We start from the raw sequence: 18,869 nt of genomic DNA on the forward strand, positions 1-18,869 counted from the left end.
GGGCACACTAATAGATGAACAGCCATTCACGCTCATAATGTAACTTAAGGATACCGTGGGACCGGGAGAAAACCCATAAAACCCACGCAGGCACCAGGAGAACACACAAACTCCACACAGGAAGGCCAGAGCCCGGAATCGGACCCATGACCTCTGCACTGTGAGGTGGACGTGCTGATGGATGGATGGATGGATGGATGGATGGATGGATGGATGGATGGATGGATGGATAAGATAGATAGATTGTTCACAAAAATAGGGTTATTTGGCTTTCAGGTGATGGAAAATGTAAAAAAAAGTTCACACGACAATTATGTCATATCATGTAAGTAGGACATTTAAGTCAAATGATGCACTGGTGATTTCCTCATCACACACAATTCATTGAAACAAACAAGTTAACAACAATGGTGGGTATGCCGAAAGAAAAAAATTCAATGTCTCAATAACTCGTCATATGCCCTTGAACATCAATTACAGAAAACCCACACAGGCATGCGGAGAACATGCAAATTCTATACAGGAAGGCCGGAGACGGACCCGAACACCACACCTCTGCACTGTGCGGCGGATGTGCTAAACCAGTTGACCACTGTGCCGCCAATGTACATTCATTGTTATTATTTTTATTTCATCTTTCATTTTTACTTTCTAAATAAGCCAGTCCTGGTTTCCGTATGATGTACACACTGGCCCCAGGAAGACTCTGGTGGGTGCTGCACATAAAGCACCCTCGTCTTACATCAACTCACTTTAGCTGACTTGTTTCCCGCAGTTTTGCATGTTGTAACTCCTCCCCTAAAATGTCACCTTAGAAGATCACTCATGTTCTCTGCCTTAATTAAGCTACACGTGGTTACAACCTCGTAAAAACACACACAAAACCTTGCCACCTAACTGCGTTGGCTTTTTTTTTTTTGGTTGCAGTTTTGCGTGGAAGTTAGTGTTAGCGGTCATGTTGTTCCCATTAGTGGGCACATGAAAGAGATCATAATGTTGTTGGGGTACTGTACACAGAGTCTGGTTCTAAAGTCGGAGTCTTGCTTGGTCGACTGTACAAACATTTAGCAAGAGCAGCTGCCAGCGTTTACATGCTTTAGCTTTCCTCTTCGGGCACTTTAATACACTCTAGCTCTCCCCTGGTAAACTTTACAATGTTGAAGGATGCTTGTGGACCGCCATCGGAAATGAGAGGCACATGTGCCGCCCCCCCTCAGTGCGATGCTGGGCTTAAGGGTGCCACAATGAGACTAATGGATTCCTTTTGTTGAGCAGAAGCATTTTTAGCGCAAGATACATCGTGGCCACGTGTGCTAGATCAACAATAATATCTCTGAGCGCAGCGGGAAGTGTCAGGGCCGCTTCGGTGGGGCAATCTTTTACTTTCCGCTCCCCACCGCCGGCGTTGCTTTTCGTCGTCTCCATTAAAAAGACATAATGTAGCGGCGGAGTTTCAAACGTTGCTAAAGTGACTCCAATTGACCCCGACGAGGAGGAGCAAATGTCCTTGATTACTGCTGTGTGTCTATTTTATCTGATTGTACACTTGCTCATTCACATTCGCTGCCAAACGCCATTAGCACATATAAATAATGTAAGGCCCACCCACCTTCTTGCTTTTTTTTTCCTACTCAGCTAAGTGCCTGCATCGGAACCTTGGCCTCCACTTGTCACTCTCCTCCATAGATTAGTATAAGATTTATTTTAAGTCTGTAAAGCACCATGTTCTTGAACATGCAAGAGATGTTTTTTAATTGTATCAAGTGAGATGAAAGGGGGGATCCACGTAAGGTCCTATTAATATTTAATCTAGTAGGATTTCAGTTTTGGAATGTGGAAGCTGCGGAATAAGGCAAGGTATGCCGCCGAAGCATTGGGATCTGGTAGCGGCAAAAAGAGCTCGTCATCACACTAAAGTTGACTTTTTTAATGTAGTATTGACCTTTTTGACCGATCGTTTTTGTCAGTAAAGAGCAAGTGAGTCAAACAAATCATACAATATGTTTTTGTGGACGTTTAGCGTTCGAGTAATGTCTTCCGCCACTGTAGCCTTTTTGACTTTTTCAGGCCACCTGTACATTTGACGCAATAAGTGCGTTCAACAAGTTACACCTTGCGTGAACCAAACGGAGCATGTAAAAGTTACAAATAAAATGTTTGTCTTCTGCCGGTCCAGTCTTGAGACTTGTTCACCTTTTACAGCCACCATACTCTTTTTTTCCACAGAAATGAGCACAAAAAAGTCATACATACATTAACTGTGGATGTGTAGTGCCAGTCCAGCATTGGGTTGGGTAGAAGGGCTGTGCACTAATTGGTGATGATTCAAATGGAGATTGTTGTTGCTGTTCTTTCACAGCATAAGTTGCTCGCGGCCTAACCAATGGCCCCGTAGCACTGTAGTAGTCCAGTAATGAGCTTATTTTATGTCTCAGGGCCAACATACCTGTGTTATGATCCCCAAAAACTAACATAATTTCAAACTAATTGTCAGCAAAATAGCATGAAAAATACACAAAATAGTTTAGATATGTGGCGAATAACTTAAGTTCCACAGGGGAAAAAAAAAAAAAAAATTTAAAAATGATAAATTGGTTAAGGTTCAGTCTGTGTGTGTGTGTGTGTGTGTGTGTGTGTGTGTGTGTGTGTGTGTGTGTGTGTGTGTACAGACGAATTGCAAAGTTAGGCGGTGAGCTTCTACGGAGGGGTTGGGTGTGTTTCACTCTCTCAGTTCTCCCCTCAGTGTGCGCATCACGTCTCCGCTCCCCGAGCTCAATTACTGAATTGTGACTAACAGAGGAAACTTGATCATGTCGTACCAATGTCTTCACTTCTATACAGAGGGAGATGACGCATGCTCTCATTTAATGTGACACACTATGGGCAACATTTAAAAGAAATGTCCGACTTTAATGCGACCAGGTGCTTTGTCCTCTTGAATGAATAAATCTCTCATGGCTCCTTTTTCACCTGATGGACATTAACTGTCTCTCAGTTGCTATCGAGTAAATGAATTTCCTGCACACTATTAAAGATGATCGACCACCTAACCCCATGCCTTAACTCTAACTCCGAAACCCCACGCGAGGTACCTCACTCCAACCCGAAGCACCTAATTTGAATCCCGAGCCAATGGAAATTTAACCTCAACACCTAACTCTGACCAACTAATCCTCACAGCAAAACCTAACTTGAACCACTGTAAACCTAAGCAAACTGTCACCCCTAACTCTAAATCTAACCACCAAGCTTTAAACCTTAATTTATCATAAAGCTCTAAACCCCAAATCTAATGCGAGCCACACAACCCTAATCCACCTCACTCGAAGCAACCGAACCTAAATCCCGAATCACTATAAACGTAAACCTTAAACTGCCTAGCTGCGAAGGTGGATAAGTTATTACATTTTTTCCGAAGCCTGTCATTCGTCAGTGGCCTTCTTGTTCTTCTGTCTTTTGGCGGTTGGTTCATTACCGCCACCTTCTGAAATGGAAGTGCCAGTGCGTTCACCAGGCACTTCGAATGGGGGCACGGTGAGCCAGTGAGTCAAGTAGAACAAATGAAGCCATTTTAAACTCGAGCAGGTGATTGGTTAAGAACATGGGCTGTGTTCGGAAATTTGGGGAGCGGAGCACACTCTGTCTCTCCGAACTCCCACGCACAACCAGAGTAGTGCGCAGGCATAAGAGTGAATTTCCGAACGCAAACAACAATGTATCTGTAAACAATGTATTTAAAGCTACTTTCTGATCTCTTCGCTCATGAATTAGTTGTTGTCTTGCACATGCTCTATTGTCTCTTTGGTGCATACTGCCACCCACTCTACCTACATAGTCAATGTAATCTACCCAAGTAAGCCGAGTAAATGATTCCATCAGCTGTCAGTAAAATAGGCGTTTGTCACTGACAGACTGAGGGGCCCATCGGGACTACACCTGGTCTGTGACGGATGACCATCCACCTCCGTCAGTGCTGAATCCATCTATTTTTTTCCAAGTTTATCGTCAGTCATCATTCATCAGAAAATCAAGTGCCGATTAATGTCACCATAAACTCCCTAACACAAACCTAAACACCAAACCCACAAATCCTTAACCACCTAACTCCAACTCCTGCAAACTCGAACACTATTACACTGTTGTGAAAGCACTACCGTATTTTCCGGACGATAAGTCACTCCTGAGTATAAGTCGCACCAGCCATAAAATGCATAATAAAGAAGAAAAAAAAACATATATAAGTCGCACTGGAGTATAAGTCGCATTTTGGAGGGAAATTTATTTGATAAAATCCAACACCAAGACATACATGCCATCTTGAAAGGCAATTTATAGTAAAAATAAAATTGAAAAAAAAACACACTGAATAAGTGTACGATATGCTAACGTGACATGACGCATAAACAATGAACTGAGAACGTGCCTGGTATATTCAAGTAACATTAAGAGTTATTCAGATAACTATAGCATAAAGAACATGCTAACAAGTTCACCAAACCATCAATGTCACTCCAAATCACTGAATCCAATGAAATCTTCATCCTCTGTGTCACTTTAAAACAACTCCACTAACTTCGGAGGTAGAAGATGCAGCGCTTCCTCTTCTATGTTGCTTACGTCAGACTCATGGTGGTTTTATCAACACATGTCTAGAGCGGCCTATTGTGGTTAAATGTGAAAATAACATGTGGAATGATATAATAATGTGTTAATAATTTCACCCATAAATCGCTCCAGAGCATGAGTCGCACCCCAGCCAAACTATGAAAAAAACTGCGACTTATAGTCCGGAAAATACGGTATATACATCAGGATGTATTGTATGTTTTGTAGGGGTTAAAAATACATTTCCATTTTCATATTTCAAAATGTTCAGTTCCTCCATTACAGCTGTAGACATTTGTGGCTCAAAACGGAGCAGGAGAGCAAGTTTTTATCTACTAGAACTCCTTTTTGCTCCTGAGATTGCGCATGTGCAGTCACTCAATCATGGTGGGAACCTTGTAAAGTGCTTTCAAAACATGACAAAATAATACAAAACAGTCTATCCCAGAGCCATTAAGCTCCATCATAGTAAATATTGTGAACAAGGCAGACAGCTCTTAAAAGTGCCGTGGGCATCACTGCAAGCTCAGCCATCATTAGCGTGTAAAACACTAATAAGACCACACGCATACCTGCATCATATCCACGTTTGCGTGCTTTCGCTTCACAAATGAGACACAAACACTCACTCGACAACAATGGCGGCATTCTGCTTTAATACGATTACGCATTTTTTTCTTCTCAGCCGACGCCAAGCGCTGCTTCGCCTGGAGAACACGTTTCTTCTTCATTGCGTTCCACACATGCTCCCTCTTTCGTGGAGAGCTCACAACCGAGGCTCACGCCCAACATGGTTGAAAGGTAAGCATGGACACACACACACACACACACACACACACACACACACACACACACACACACACACACACACACACACACAAACACAAACAGCAGCAGCAGGCGTGTTACATGCACATCCAACAAGAGGGAATACAAAAACGCAGCTATCATTCCTGTTATATAAAGTGATGTTTTGTGTTTAGTTGGGAGTGTGTGTGTGTGTGTGTGTGTGTGTGTGTGTGTGTGTGTTTTCTTTGCTTTTTGCTTCTCCATTAAGAGAGCTGTAAAGGAGAGGGAACAGATGGCGGCGGGCCCACTCCGTCCTGCATCTCCTCGCGCGTCCATTAATCTTCCCGCTCGCCGCACAACTTTATTAAAGCAACTCAAGAGAGTGGGCCAACAACGAGCGGCGCAGCTGTCAGGAACACCGCGCGGAACCATTCGTCCACGCCGTGACGACGAGTCATACGTGTTAAACTTTTATTTGTGCGGAAGAGACACAATAGATGCTTTGTGGAATCAAATATAAACCATAGAAAGCAATGAGGAGCAGTTTGTTCCTCGTTTACCCAGTGTGGCTAAGGCTAAATGCTAAGTCAAAACTAACACAAACTCCGCACAATTCTGAACAGACAATGTCACGTTCCCACAGGTCCTGCCCATCCATTCGTACTGCATTCCTGCCTTACATATAAACACTTACTTTAATGATTTTTACCAAATCATTTGAATTTCCTCTGTTCTTGATTTTTTTTTTTTTACATTTTCATTTCTAATTATTTTTATTTGTTGTACTTTTTTGTCTTCTTTCCCCTTTATTTTTAGCTCTTAATTTTTCTTATTTTACTTTGTTACCAAATATTGTTTTAAACTTTTTTTTTAATGAGGTTTTTTTTTTTGCATTGTTTAAATATTTGATTTCTGAACTTTTTTGTTTCAGGGAAAATTACAAAATAAAACTGCTTAACCTTATTTTCGTGAACGTGTGCATGCGTGCGTGTCCATGCTTGTGTTTGAACTGACCCCACTGAGTGTCTGTTTTCTTTGGTTGGCCGCACACTGTTCACTTTCTCTCTTTTGACACTCGCACCAAATGAACACTAATTCAAGTGGATTCAAAACACACACCTTCGCACACACTCTCGGGAACACACACACACACAAAGAGTGGTCAACCAAGCCTCAAGTTGCCATGCATCTCGGGCACTGGCAGGTCAGAATAAATATAAACATTTCTTTGTCACTGTTATATTCATCCATCCATTTTCGAATCCGGTAATCCTCACAAGGGTCACGGGCATGCCGGAGCCTATCCTAACTGTCTTCGGGTAGTAGGCGGGGTACACCCTGAACTGGTTGCCGGCCAATGGCAGGGCACACAGAGACGAACAATGATCCATGCACACACTCACACACAGGGGCAATTTTCAGTGTTCCATTTTCTCCGTAGGAGAAAACCTAGGGAGGCATGGGGCTAAACTCCAGACAGGGAGGCCAGAGTCGGAATCGAAACCTGCAAATCTGCACTGTGAGGCAGACGTGCTAAGCAGTCACCCACTGTTCCACCATTTAAAAACATTTCGAAGCATTTAGGATATTTAAAAGCCAAGTGAAGAAGTGAAATTGAATTTGTTAAAATGACGAAAATCACACAAAGCACAAGAGGATTTTTGAAAATTAGATTTTACAAACACTTTTTAAGACCTTAGTCAGAGATATTAGAAAAAGCATAGTTTTTATCCTGGATTTTAAAGCATTTATTTATACTTGGGGCTAGCTTCACTTTTGTTGCCATCTTATTCCATGTGCATCCAACATAAGTCAATGCTGATTCACCATGTCTGGTTTGAACTCTGGGATAGTGTCAGCATAGTCAGTTACAACATCAGTGCACTGGGTTACAGCACTACTCCATCGTAAACCAGGCACCCCTGGTATTGTTATCTCTCAGGGTGTCCATACTGCATACTGTCGTCATCTAAAGGAACAACCACATTCTCCTAAAAGTATCGTCAAACTACAAAACAACTGATAAAAGCATGATGTCAACGCTGAAGTGAATACAACATACAATTATTGCATCCCCGCTGATACTAGCGTTGACCCGATATGTAAATGAGTACATGACTACGATGGCTGTCAATAAATGATTGGTTGTGTTCTTTCAACTGCATGAAGTAACTTCATGTTACAAATTGTACATTTTCAATACCTTCTTGACATAAAAAATGTTGCATCAAGACCATGATGTGTCGATAGTCTAACCCTTGCTACCAATACTGCTCCCATTGATGATTGCGCAAACACAATATCAATGATACTTGTGTGATATCAGGAGTTAAAAATGAAAAAACCTGCAAATCCCCTGGAGTGACCAGGATCCTAATGAAAGGGTGCTTAAAAACATGGCCTGATAGAAGACGCTTTGAGCTGTAGCATGACAAGCGAGCTTCCCTAGCATGGAAATAAATTACACCGGAGCTAGAGGGTGCTTTATACCTGTCAGAAATCAATGTAGCCCTAGTTAAGCTCCCGAGCATTTTTATTTGATATTTTAAAATATATTTCTATTTTATTTCCCATGCCCCCCCCCTTCCCCGTTTCTGTCAAACCTTTTTTGTATTAGAACTTTATGTATTCAATTATTGTACTTACACTTTTGTTGCATTTGTTTTTCCAATGACTATGTTTCTCGTCATGACTAATTATTCAAAGTCCACAGGGATGGTTATAGAGTCGCCGCTCTTAAAATGCACACGGAATATGAAATCGACATGGAGAGACAAATTTCTCCCGTAAGCATTTCTGAGTGAAAAGTGTTGACGCAGCATGCTCGGGCCCATTCCCATTTTGCATGCTTTTTAAAGCACGGCTGTAACACAGCCGCCCGAATGAATAATTGACCGATTGTTGCATAATTCAATGGCACATTGTTCACATTCAAGGACTGCACTATTTCAAGCTTCTTATTTTCCTTTTTTTAAGCAAAATAAGGTTTAAATTTCAGCCAACCTTGAAAGAGCAATATGACACACAATGGGCGGTCAGTCATGAACGCCCGCAAGTCACCCCCCCGAGTGAAAGAAGTCATCCGTTTAATGACTCAGTGTTTCACATGCTTTTTGTACTCACTTCCTGTGCGTTATGATATTATATTTATTTCTCTTTATGTGATGAACGCACTCAGGGGGCCCCGCAGCTACATGTTTCCTATCACTGCACATTTTGTAATAAATGCAACTCACTACAAATTTCACCACGAGGCACAAACACTTTAAATACCAAATGTGCATTGTTGTTGCCTTCATTTTTTTTTTTTTTTTTTTAAAGAACGTGCTACTCATTACACACTCAAAGCATGCAAGGCATTTTGGACTTGATTTTCTCATTGAGACATCAGGATTATTCCATGTCACACCATCGGACAGCACACACAACAGTGTGCCCATTTTTTTAGCGGTCCTTCAATGGCAGAATTTTACCACAGCTTTCATCCATTTGCTCGCACATTTGAGCTTCATATACAAGACAACACAAAATTAGAAGGAATTTCAGTTTCGATCTTAGTGAAGTTGAAGTTGGATCATATTTCCAGCAAAACTTACAGGGATGAGTTGCATCACTGCAGTGGTCAAAAGTGATTGACACAACGTACTGAAGGGGAGGAAAAAGAAAAAAAAAAAAAGTACCTTTGGTTGCACATGATTTCCTAAAAGAATTTTAGTTCAATGCATTATGATCATATGCAACAGACGTGCGTTAGAATGAAGTGAATCCAAAGGATTGATTTTTTTCAGTGTACCAGTCACATCAATGGGTCTTCACGAATTTCAGTCATTCTTTAGCATCATCGCAAGAATGCTACTGTCTGACCCATGACTCTCAACATATCTGCGGTCAAATAAACTTCTCTAACAGAAGCCTTCAGGGATTTTTGTTCAAGAAGAAGAATACAATGAATCACAACTAGTTGTGTGTTTAAACAAAAATGTGTTCAATAGAATACTAGAAAAAATAGAATGTAAGCAAAAAAATAAACATTTGCGTAAACAAAATGAATATCTAAAAAAATGAATATGAATTACAAATTACATACAACATTAAATTACAATTACATTTTAAAACAATCAAAACAGTTGTGTCAAAACATTTTTAATAAACTAATTAAGGCAAAGGTGAGGGGAAAAACAATGTGAATGAAATTAAAAACAGATTAGTCCAAATAAAAAAATAATAATTTAAACGGAATCATTTTCATTTCTTACGTTTCGATTTTTTTAAATCATGAGTCGTTTTAAATATAAGAAATCAAAACAATCACAATTTTCCTCATTAATTTGCCAAATCAAAACAAGTAAACTCAACTTAAAACTTCAATGTTTTAAGTTTTAATTGCTTAGATGTCGTATTTATACATATATTTTTTATTTTAATCCGTCACAGAGCGTTTAAGGCAGGGGTACCCAAACTAAGATCTGCTTTTCAAGCAAACCCAACTCTCTCGATCGACCCGTTACCGCACGTGCACGCATACACGCGCACACACGCATCCCATGGTTAGCAACAGCCGTAATTGACCCGAACATGAACGAAACATTAAAAAGGAAATAGATAACAAGAGTTTGTGGGTTTGTGAAAAAGAAATCACTGCCTACCTTAGCAGAGATCTGACGCGGAGGCAGGGGACGTCACTTTACAGCGTCTCGCGTGCAAGAGCATCAGTATCGTAGTTCACGTGTGTACCGTTTTAAAATGCTTCGATTGGCGCTCCAGATTCACGTTCTTTGCAAATGCCATCGGGGAATTGTAGCTTAAATGAACTTTGAAGGAGAGTAATAATAATTAAAAAAAAAGAAGATATACCGCAACAGCGCTCTGATTGCAAACTGCAATTGCAGACCTCTGACTGCGAACAACTTCCGGTTTTTGCAGGTCACGCCCCCACCTTTGGGTAAAGGTGACCGGCTTTGTACGTGGCAGCCAAAGACTCTTTTTGTGTATTCATTTTATTTTTGAAATAGTTTTTGGGTGAATTTGAAACTAATAGGATGTTTAAGGTGCAGTGTTCACCAACACAAAAAACAGACACAACATTTTTTATCCCTCAGGAATCAGCTTCGGATCAGTCCGGGGGGGCTATCTGAGGTCATGTGACAGTTGATCTGTTCGGGTTAGCTGCTAACATGGATTTCTTGTTACACTTATTTGGTGTTACATGCGGTTTTAAAGCTTGCCACCCAAATGAGTTACAATACTATGAATGAAGAAAAGATGTTGACATGACTATTAAAAAGCCCCGTTTGTTGTTTTCAGGCTCCAAAACATCACCATGTTTTATTTATACTCCAAGGTAAGCCTCACAAGAGGTAATTCTCTGTTCAACTCTATTAACGTGGAGGCGGTGCGGTTGCACGTGCGCACATTAGGACGGTCTGATAGACCCGGTGTCATCTAATCAGATGGACCATTATGTATTAGGCGAGGTACAAAACACTTTCATCTGACAAGGGCCGCGGCCACATTACCTAAATTAACATTTTGCAAGCATGAACATGGAGGCCCACAGAGGCGACGGATTGGGGGGCTGGGGGTCCGCAAAATGGGTGGGTTGGGGGGTGGACGGTTGCAGCGCTGTGGCTTGCGCTTAGACATTCGGCAGTAATTATTAATTTATGATTGTCTCTGGTCTTAATGAAAATGAAAGGCAGGCAAAAGAACAGGGAAGGATAATGTGGCGTGAAATTGAGTTTCATTTGTACAGGGGGCCACCTTTTAACTCTGCGGAAAGGGAGACGGCCGCTTCTTTCGCTCTTTCTTTGCTTTCTCTCTTGAGAGAATCTCTTTTTCTTGATTTTTTTTTTCCTGACTTTATCATAGATGGGCCTCCTTTTGTAATCAGAACCCTCTGACATCTCCATTATGCTCTCATGACGGCTGATGAGTGCGTCAACAAGTGAGGGAATACTTGGGAGTAAATGTTCCCTAAATATCAGCAGGCTGCCAGTGAGACACTAAGACCATTTGTGTATAGTCAACAGTGTTACTGGAACACAAACCGACTGGCCGAATGAAACCTAAATGATTAATTTGGTACTTTTGGATGCCTCGCTACGAAGAGTGCCTTCTAATATATATATATATGCGCTGCATGATGACATATCTTTCCACCTTTATGCAAAGAATTTTGTTTCACGTAACTTTGAAATGTCAAATGTCAGAAACGATGCAAACCAAAGTGCCCCTGTGCGAATATCGAGATATTGTCCCCAAGTACAGCAAATCCGACAACTTTGATGCAACTTTTACCAATCCAAATGGAACATGGTTGTACTTTTGATGAGCGTAGGAAACATTTCTGTGGTGTGTTTTGGCCAATCAGTGTCATACACTTGAAAGAACACAGGGAATAATTTATTTACAGTCAGCTTGGTTACACCCGCACTTACATAAATTGTGGGTCTCCAATGAGCCTAAAAAAAAAAACACATCGAGGTCAAAGGTGCGCACCCCCATCCCAAAAACACACCAGGAGGATAAAGGATTATACATTTTCTTTCACTGCTATACAAAAGAAGAACAATATGCTCAGTCATTTTCTACAGTACAGCATACCTGCAATTTTTTTTTTTTTTTTTTTTTGGTGACCCACACCCCACCCTCGGCCACCCTTTACATAGATGGAAAAAAAAAAGAGCGGGCGCACCCCCTTGCTCACGCTCACATGGTTTTATTGTCAACATTATTGTAAGTACAATGAAGAGATGATTTTGAGAGGGAAAAACAAGAAGCTATATAAGTTATCAGTGATAAAACACACACACGGGAGGCTTCTTTTACTTTTTCTTCTGATTGGAACACATACGCTCAAAAGTGACATTAGGTTATTTCTGTAAGAATATACATACACGTTTAAAAGTCTTTCAGGGACAAAAGTTCACTTTTGATCCAACGGGATACCAGGAAAGTCATGGAGGGGGAGGAGGGAGGCTGTCTTTACCGAGAGAACTTGTTGCACAAACAATGACGGATTGTTTTCGAGTTTCTTGATTCTCTTTAAAAAAAAAAAAAAAGGTGCCGATGTTGAGGATTCAAAATCATCCAAAATGTACAGCAAAATTCCAAGAAATATCACCTCTGTTACAAAGATTACAGTACGAGCGTACGAAGAGGAAAAGTCTTCAATTTGAAACTTTTTTGTGTGGTGGTGAGTAAAACCCTAAATGTTTGTTCAGCACAATATAGGATTTATTATTAAATATCATAATTCCAGGACAAACATTTACATCATGCCTGCATGCTTTCTCAACAAAGTGGCAGCTATAGGAAAGAAGGATGGCTCAGGAATACAACGGAAAACAAAACCCCAAAAAAGAGAAGTTTATATAAACGGTGGTACTGTTTGCCTATTAGTTCTACTGCATGACATTTTTTAATATATATTTATATATACACATATCATATCAATCTGCTCCAGTTGTCCCATTACTGTTAGGCATTGCATGTACAACAGTGGGAGAAAGGAAACTTGATTGCGTTGTCATCTAAGAAAACCATTTTCCTCTGGATGTTTTTCCGTCTTTTCTGTTTGAAAATTCGAATTTGAAATACAAAAACGGGCAAATTCATGTCACTGGTATTAAAAACAAATCTTCAGTGCTGCGGTTGGATGAGTCGGTGCCAACGTTTTGACTGTGCTCAACATCCACGACCGGAAGCCGTTTTTTTTTTTTGTTTTTTTTTCCCCAGGTCAAAACTATCTCAAATCCCAAGGAGAGAAAAAAACTTGCTTATTCTACATTCAAGCACACCTTCCTCCAGCATTCCTTTCAAGCAGCAGCTTCACAATGTCCCCAAAACAAAATCGCCCTGGAAATGGACTCTGGAGAATCTTTTCGATCCTTTGTTTCCATTTTTTTTTCTTTTAATCGCCCTTTTCCCACCAGGTTTCCTCCAAGTAGGTAGCTCCTGTCGGCACTATTAGTACATCACGGCTGTTTTGAGGAAGAGTCTGCCATCTGCAACACAAAAATGAGAATTAGCTACCGGCGATGAAGATTGAGACGGGTCACAGAAATGAGCACCCTCCAAGTGCAGTGCTGCTCAAACTTTTTCCACCTACAAAAATTCTTTGTTCTCCAAGTACCAGTGTCAAGACCAATATTAAAATTTAGCGTTGTTCACCGAAAAGTGATTATTTGAATTCATAATAAATATTTGTTCATATTATTGTGCACCACACCTTCACTTAAATCAAGGGGAAAAGCTGTGGTTAAATACTAGTTCAATTAAAATGTATTGCACCAAACAGTAGGATTAAAATTGTATCTACCGCATTTTCCGCACTACAAGGCGCACCTAAAAGCATGCCAAAACTCAAGTGCAGTGCTTCTCAAACTTTTACCACCTACAAAAATTCTTTGTTCTCCAAGTACCAGTGTCAAGACCAATATTAAAATTTAGCAGAGTGTTGTTCATCGGAAAGTGATGATTTGAATTAATAATAAATATTTTTTAATATTATTGTGCACCACACGTTCACTTAAATCAAGGGAAAAAGCTGTGATTAAATACTAGTTCAATTAAAAGGTATTGCACCAAACAGTAGGGTTAAAATTGTATCTACCGCATTTTCCACACTACAAGGCGCACCTAAAAGCATTCAATTTTCTCAAATGCGCCTTATAATCCGATGCGCCTTATATGTGCTTTCTTGGATGTAGTATTTTAAATGTTCTGTAAAGCACTTGTGAAAGCACTACATAAATAAAGCTGTGTTGTATTGTATTGTATTACCTTTAGCATAGATCCATCTAGTGGATACATTATGCAACCACAGCCATGACTATAGCTTCTATTCTATGCGCCTTATATGATCTGAAAACAGTTTTAAAAATAGGCCATTCATTGAAGGTGCGCCTTATACTCGGAAGCGCCTTATAGTGCGGAAAATACAGTACATACATTTTTAAAAACAAACAAAACAATTGCTAATGTAATGTACGGTACTTAAAAGTGAAATACACCTGAACTGTACTCAGGAAGTATTTTTTTTTTTTCATGTACGACAAGAGGGAGCCAGCGAACCTATCGCACTTTGAAGCTCATGTAAGGAAAGGTTTTTGTCTTGGAAAATTGACTTTTTAAGCTTGTATAAAACAATCGGGGTCTCTGGTGTGACTGCACACCCATGTACATACATTTTTAAAAACAAACAATTAAAACAATTGCTAATGTAATGTACGTTACTTAAAAGTGAAATACAACTGAACTCTCTCTACTCAGGAAGTAATTTTTTTCATGTACGACAGGAGGGAGCCAGCAAACTTATTGCACTTTGAAACTCATGTAAGGAAAGGATTTTGTCCTGGAAAATTGACTTTTTAAGCTTGTATCAAACAATCGGGGTCTCTGGTGTGACTGCACACCCATTAAGTGTAAAATAAAACAGCTCAGCAACTCTTTAGATACTGTCTAAAAACGTAATAGTTGCTATCTAATAGGGTTTACAAAGTAACCACACCCCCACACGTACTTACTGCACCCGTGACTTGACGGCTAAGCTAGGCGAGTCACCAGAGGTACTTTCAAGCAACTACACTGTATGAAAAAGTATGATACCAAAACTAGCTTGTATCAAACAATCGGGGTCTCTGGTGTGACTGCACACCCATTAAGTGTAAAATAAAACAACTAAGCAACTCTTTAGATACCGTCTACAAACGTAATAGTAATAGTTACTATCTAATAGGGGTTTACAAAGTAACCACACCCCCACACGTACTTACTGCACCTGTGACTTGACGGCTAAGCTGGGCGAGTCACCAGAGGTACTTTCAAGCAACTACACTGTATGAAAAAGTATGATACCAAAACTAAGTTTGGTTTGATTCACAGATTAGCATTAGCGGCCAGTGTTAGAATCAGAATCAGAATCATCTTTATTGGCCAAGTATGTAGAACACACAAGGAATTTGTCTCCGGTATAACACGCTGCATTAGTATCATCATAAACAAGGACATGACAAATAGGTATGGAAGGACATTTCGTAATGTAAGTGAACCGTAGTGCGGTGGTACCACCCAGTGACAACTGTGAGACAATGTGCAAAGTATCAAGGAGAGCTAAAGTGATCAGTGGTAGAATACAAGCTTCTGATAAACGGCATCGAGGCCACTTGGTTGCGCAGAGATGTTGATGCAGTGGGTTCATGGGGGCAGGGTCATAAATGTTTGGGGTTTTTCATTGTAGTTTGTCTTTTCTTTTGTTTTGACTTTTATAAATTCATCTAGTTTTTATTTTTCAAAAATGCTTCATTTATTCATTTAAATATGCAAAGTACAATTCCTAAACAAGTGTTGAACCTTGCTTCTTCTGTATGGCCGTACAATAATACTGAATAATACACAGCTCCTTCATGATATTAATTTAAAAAGAAAACAAGGACATTTTAGCAATAATTATACATAATTTCATTTTTTTTTATGTAGTTATTGATTTTCCTTATTATTTTATTTTGTTAGCAAAAATATATATATTTTTCAATTTTAGTTGTAGTGGCCATCATTCGTGTTTGTTCACCATATTGTAGGGGGTTAGTTTTGTTTGGTGTCAGTTGCATGCACCACAGACAAGGATCTGCACACGAATTGACATTGATACGTCTAATATGGCAGCTTGGAGATGAAGTAATGCCTCCATCAGTGAAAACAGAATCCGCGTCTTTCTTTTGGCTTGTGTGTACTTCAAAGTTTGCAATTTCGACATTTCCAAATCCTGGCTAATTTCCCCGCTCCGTTTTGATCTGCGTGCTGCCAACAGATTTGTTTTAGCAAAATGAGTCCTTTACTTTTAATCACCTGCTCAAAGCCCGTATATATTTATTAGCAATTGATGTTGAAACTTAAAACAAAGTATCGACGTTACTTTATGACTACAACATCCGATATATTTATCGGAAGCGGCGTGCTACCTTGAAACAGCGCTCACCTAACGCGCTGCATCCATTTCCTGTGAGAACGCGCTCATCTGGGAAATGCTGCGGCAGTAAAAGCATCTGTCAGGAAGCTTGTCAAATGTTGATTACCTTTCCTCTGCCAGAGGAGCCGTAATGCCTTTAACGTGACGTCCGCCTCTCTACCTCCACGCGATTAAATAATTCAATGCCGAAGACTAAACGCATACTGCACCGAGACATTTAGCGGCGTGAGATGTTCGACTTGACGGCGGACATGACAACAAAGTCATATTGTACGGTGCCGAGGAAACATCCGAAAGTGAGATAAGACATTTTTCGTTGCAGGTTGATGCGTCATTTCACCGAGGATTTCAGTTGGATTCACTGCAGGTTGACACACTAAAATCTTGTGGTTTGAAGAAGAATATTGCAAAAAAAAAAATACATACACATATATCGTTATAGGGTCCAATGTCAAGCACATCTCTCGAAATTTTGTGACTTAATGCTTTCATGCAAACACAAAGATGCATCTTGTTTTTTTTTTGCCACTTTTATTAAATAATAAAAAAATATATATATTTGAAGATAGATGCCGTTGTCATTGGACAAGGATGTTTTCAAACTAGAATGTCAAGTCAGAGACGGCTTTGCCAAGGCCCAACTCTTCACAAAAGTGGGTGGGGTGGCTGCCATGTTTTACTTGTTTTTGTTTCGTAGCTATCTAGAACTGACATCTAAACCGTATTTTTTCCACACATTCTCCTATCAGTTTTTTTCATTGCAGTTATTCCCGTGCGAAACATGAGGCATTAGCTCATTTGCAAATGTTTGCGCAAATGTTGAAAAATCGCATGATAATTTGTTCTGCTGAAACAACCTCGATTAAAACACGTTCAAACTTTAGTATTTTTTTGCGTTCAAATTGAGATTGGAAAAAAAAGTTCATTAAAGAGAATGCATATTTCATTAGATGCTAAATAAAACAAAAGGATTTTTTTTTGCCTCAGCATAAAAAAATCCTTTGAAAGATTAATTAATACATGTAAATTATGCAAATTATGCCCATGCAAATATTTTATGAAGACAATTAAGGGATTCATTAATTACAGCCATTTTCCCCCCCTTCCCTTTCTTTTGCTTCAGTGACATTCATTCATTTAATTTTTAATTTAATTTGAACTGTTTCGATGTTAAATCTAGCAACAACAACGACGACGATGCCAACAACAACAACAAAAAAAAAAGAACTTTGGAGATAACGGAGCGCAAAGATATCCAAGATGGTGCCGGTGGTGGTGGTGCCCCGTCTGCCAAAAGACTTTTGCTCCCTCTTGGAAGCCGTTCAAAACACAGCGAAAAGCAATTAATAAACACCGACTGTGTTCATATTGCAGAATTAGAGAAGTGTGACAAAAGACAAATAGAAATAATTAGTTTGCTCAAAATGACGCCCTCATTAGCCACCCCCCACCTCCTTGAATCCCTGAGTTAGGAGAATATCCCAACACATTCACTCTCGCTGATACCTCACTCTCCCCCCTTCCTCTTTATTTAGTTATTTATTTCCCTCTGTGTAATTTATCAACCTCATTTTTTTTTTTGTTTGCCATTGGAGGTTAATTATACAACCAGGCTGGCAGAGTAAAGCACAGGAGGAAACGAGGATGGCAGACAAATGCGCCCCTAATTGAACAAAAAAGCACAAAAATGCAGTGGGTTTTTTTTTTAATTCATTCATATCTTAATTTATGTATTCCACATGCTCATCCAACGCAGCCATGTGAGAAAGTCTCACTGTTTTATGATGGACATTGTATTTTACTTTTTTGGATCATTGTGATGTCGCAACAGACAGGCAGACACCATTGATGGGCGTGTCAGTTGCATGCACCACAGACAAGGATCTGCACACGAATTGACATTGATACGTCTAATATGGCAGCTTGGAGATGAAGTAATGCCTCCATCAGTGAAAACAGAATCCGCGTCTTTCTTTTGGCTTGTGTGTACTTCAAAGTTTGCAATTTCGACATTTCCAAATCCTGGCTAATTTCCCCGCTCCGTTTTGATCTGCGTGCTGCCAACAGATTTGTTTTAGCAAAATGAGTCCTTTACTTTTAATCACCTGCTCAAAGCCCGTATATATTTATTAGCAATTGATGTTGAAACTTAAAACAAAGTATCGACGTTACTTTATGACTACAACATCCGATATATTTATCGGAAGCGGCGTGCTACCTTGAAACAGCGCTCACCTAACGCGCTGCATCCATTTCCTGTGAGAACGCGCTCATCTGGGAAATGCTGCGGCAGTAAAAGCATCTGTCAGGAAGCTTGTCAAATGTTGATTACCTTTCCTCTGCCAGAGGAGCCGTAATGCCTTTAACGTGACGTCCGCCTCTCTACCTCCACGCGATTAAATAATTCAATGCCGAAGACTAAACGCATACTGCACCGAGACATTTAGCGGCGTGAGATGTTCGACTTGACGGCGGACATGACAACAAAGTCATTTTGTACGGTGCC

General features: G+C 40.0%; 1 protein-coding gene across 3 annotated transcripts in view; it reads right to left on the minus strand.

Moving 5' to 3' along the window:
• Positions 1 to 11,774: 11,774 nt before the first annotated feature.
• Positions 11,775 to 18,869, minus strand: part of dachd (dachshund d) — a 146,066-nt gene continuing 138,971 nt past the window's right edge. For all 3 annotated transcript variants that reach the window (XM_019882372.1, XM_019882370.1, XM_019882371.1), the window contains exon 11: positions 11,775 to 13,400. In XM_019882372.1, coding sequence (XP_019737931.1) covers positions 13,363 to 13,400 — 38 coding nt within the window. In that variant the 3' untranslated portion in view covers positions 11,775 to 13,362. The remainder of the gene's footprint in view (positions 13,401 to 18,869) is intronic.

The sequence above is a fragment of the Hippocampus comes genome, unplaced genomic scaffold (assembly GCF_001891065.2).
Source record: "Hippocampus comes isolate QL1 unplaced genomic scaffold, H_comes_QL1_v1.1 scaffold111, whole genome shotgun sequence".
NCBI lineage: Eukaryota > Metazoa > Chordata > Actinopteri > Syngnathiformes > Syngnathidae > Hippocampus > Hippocampus comes.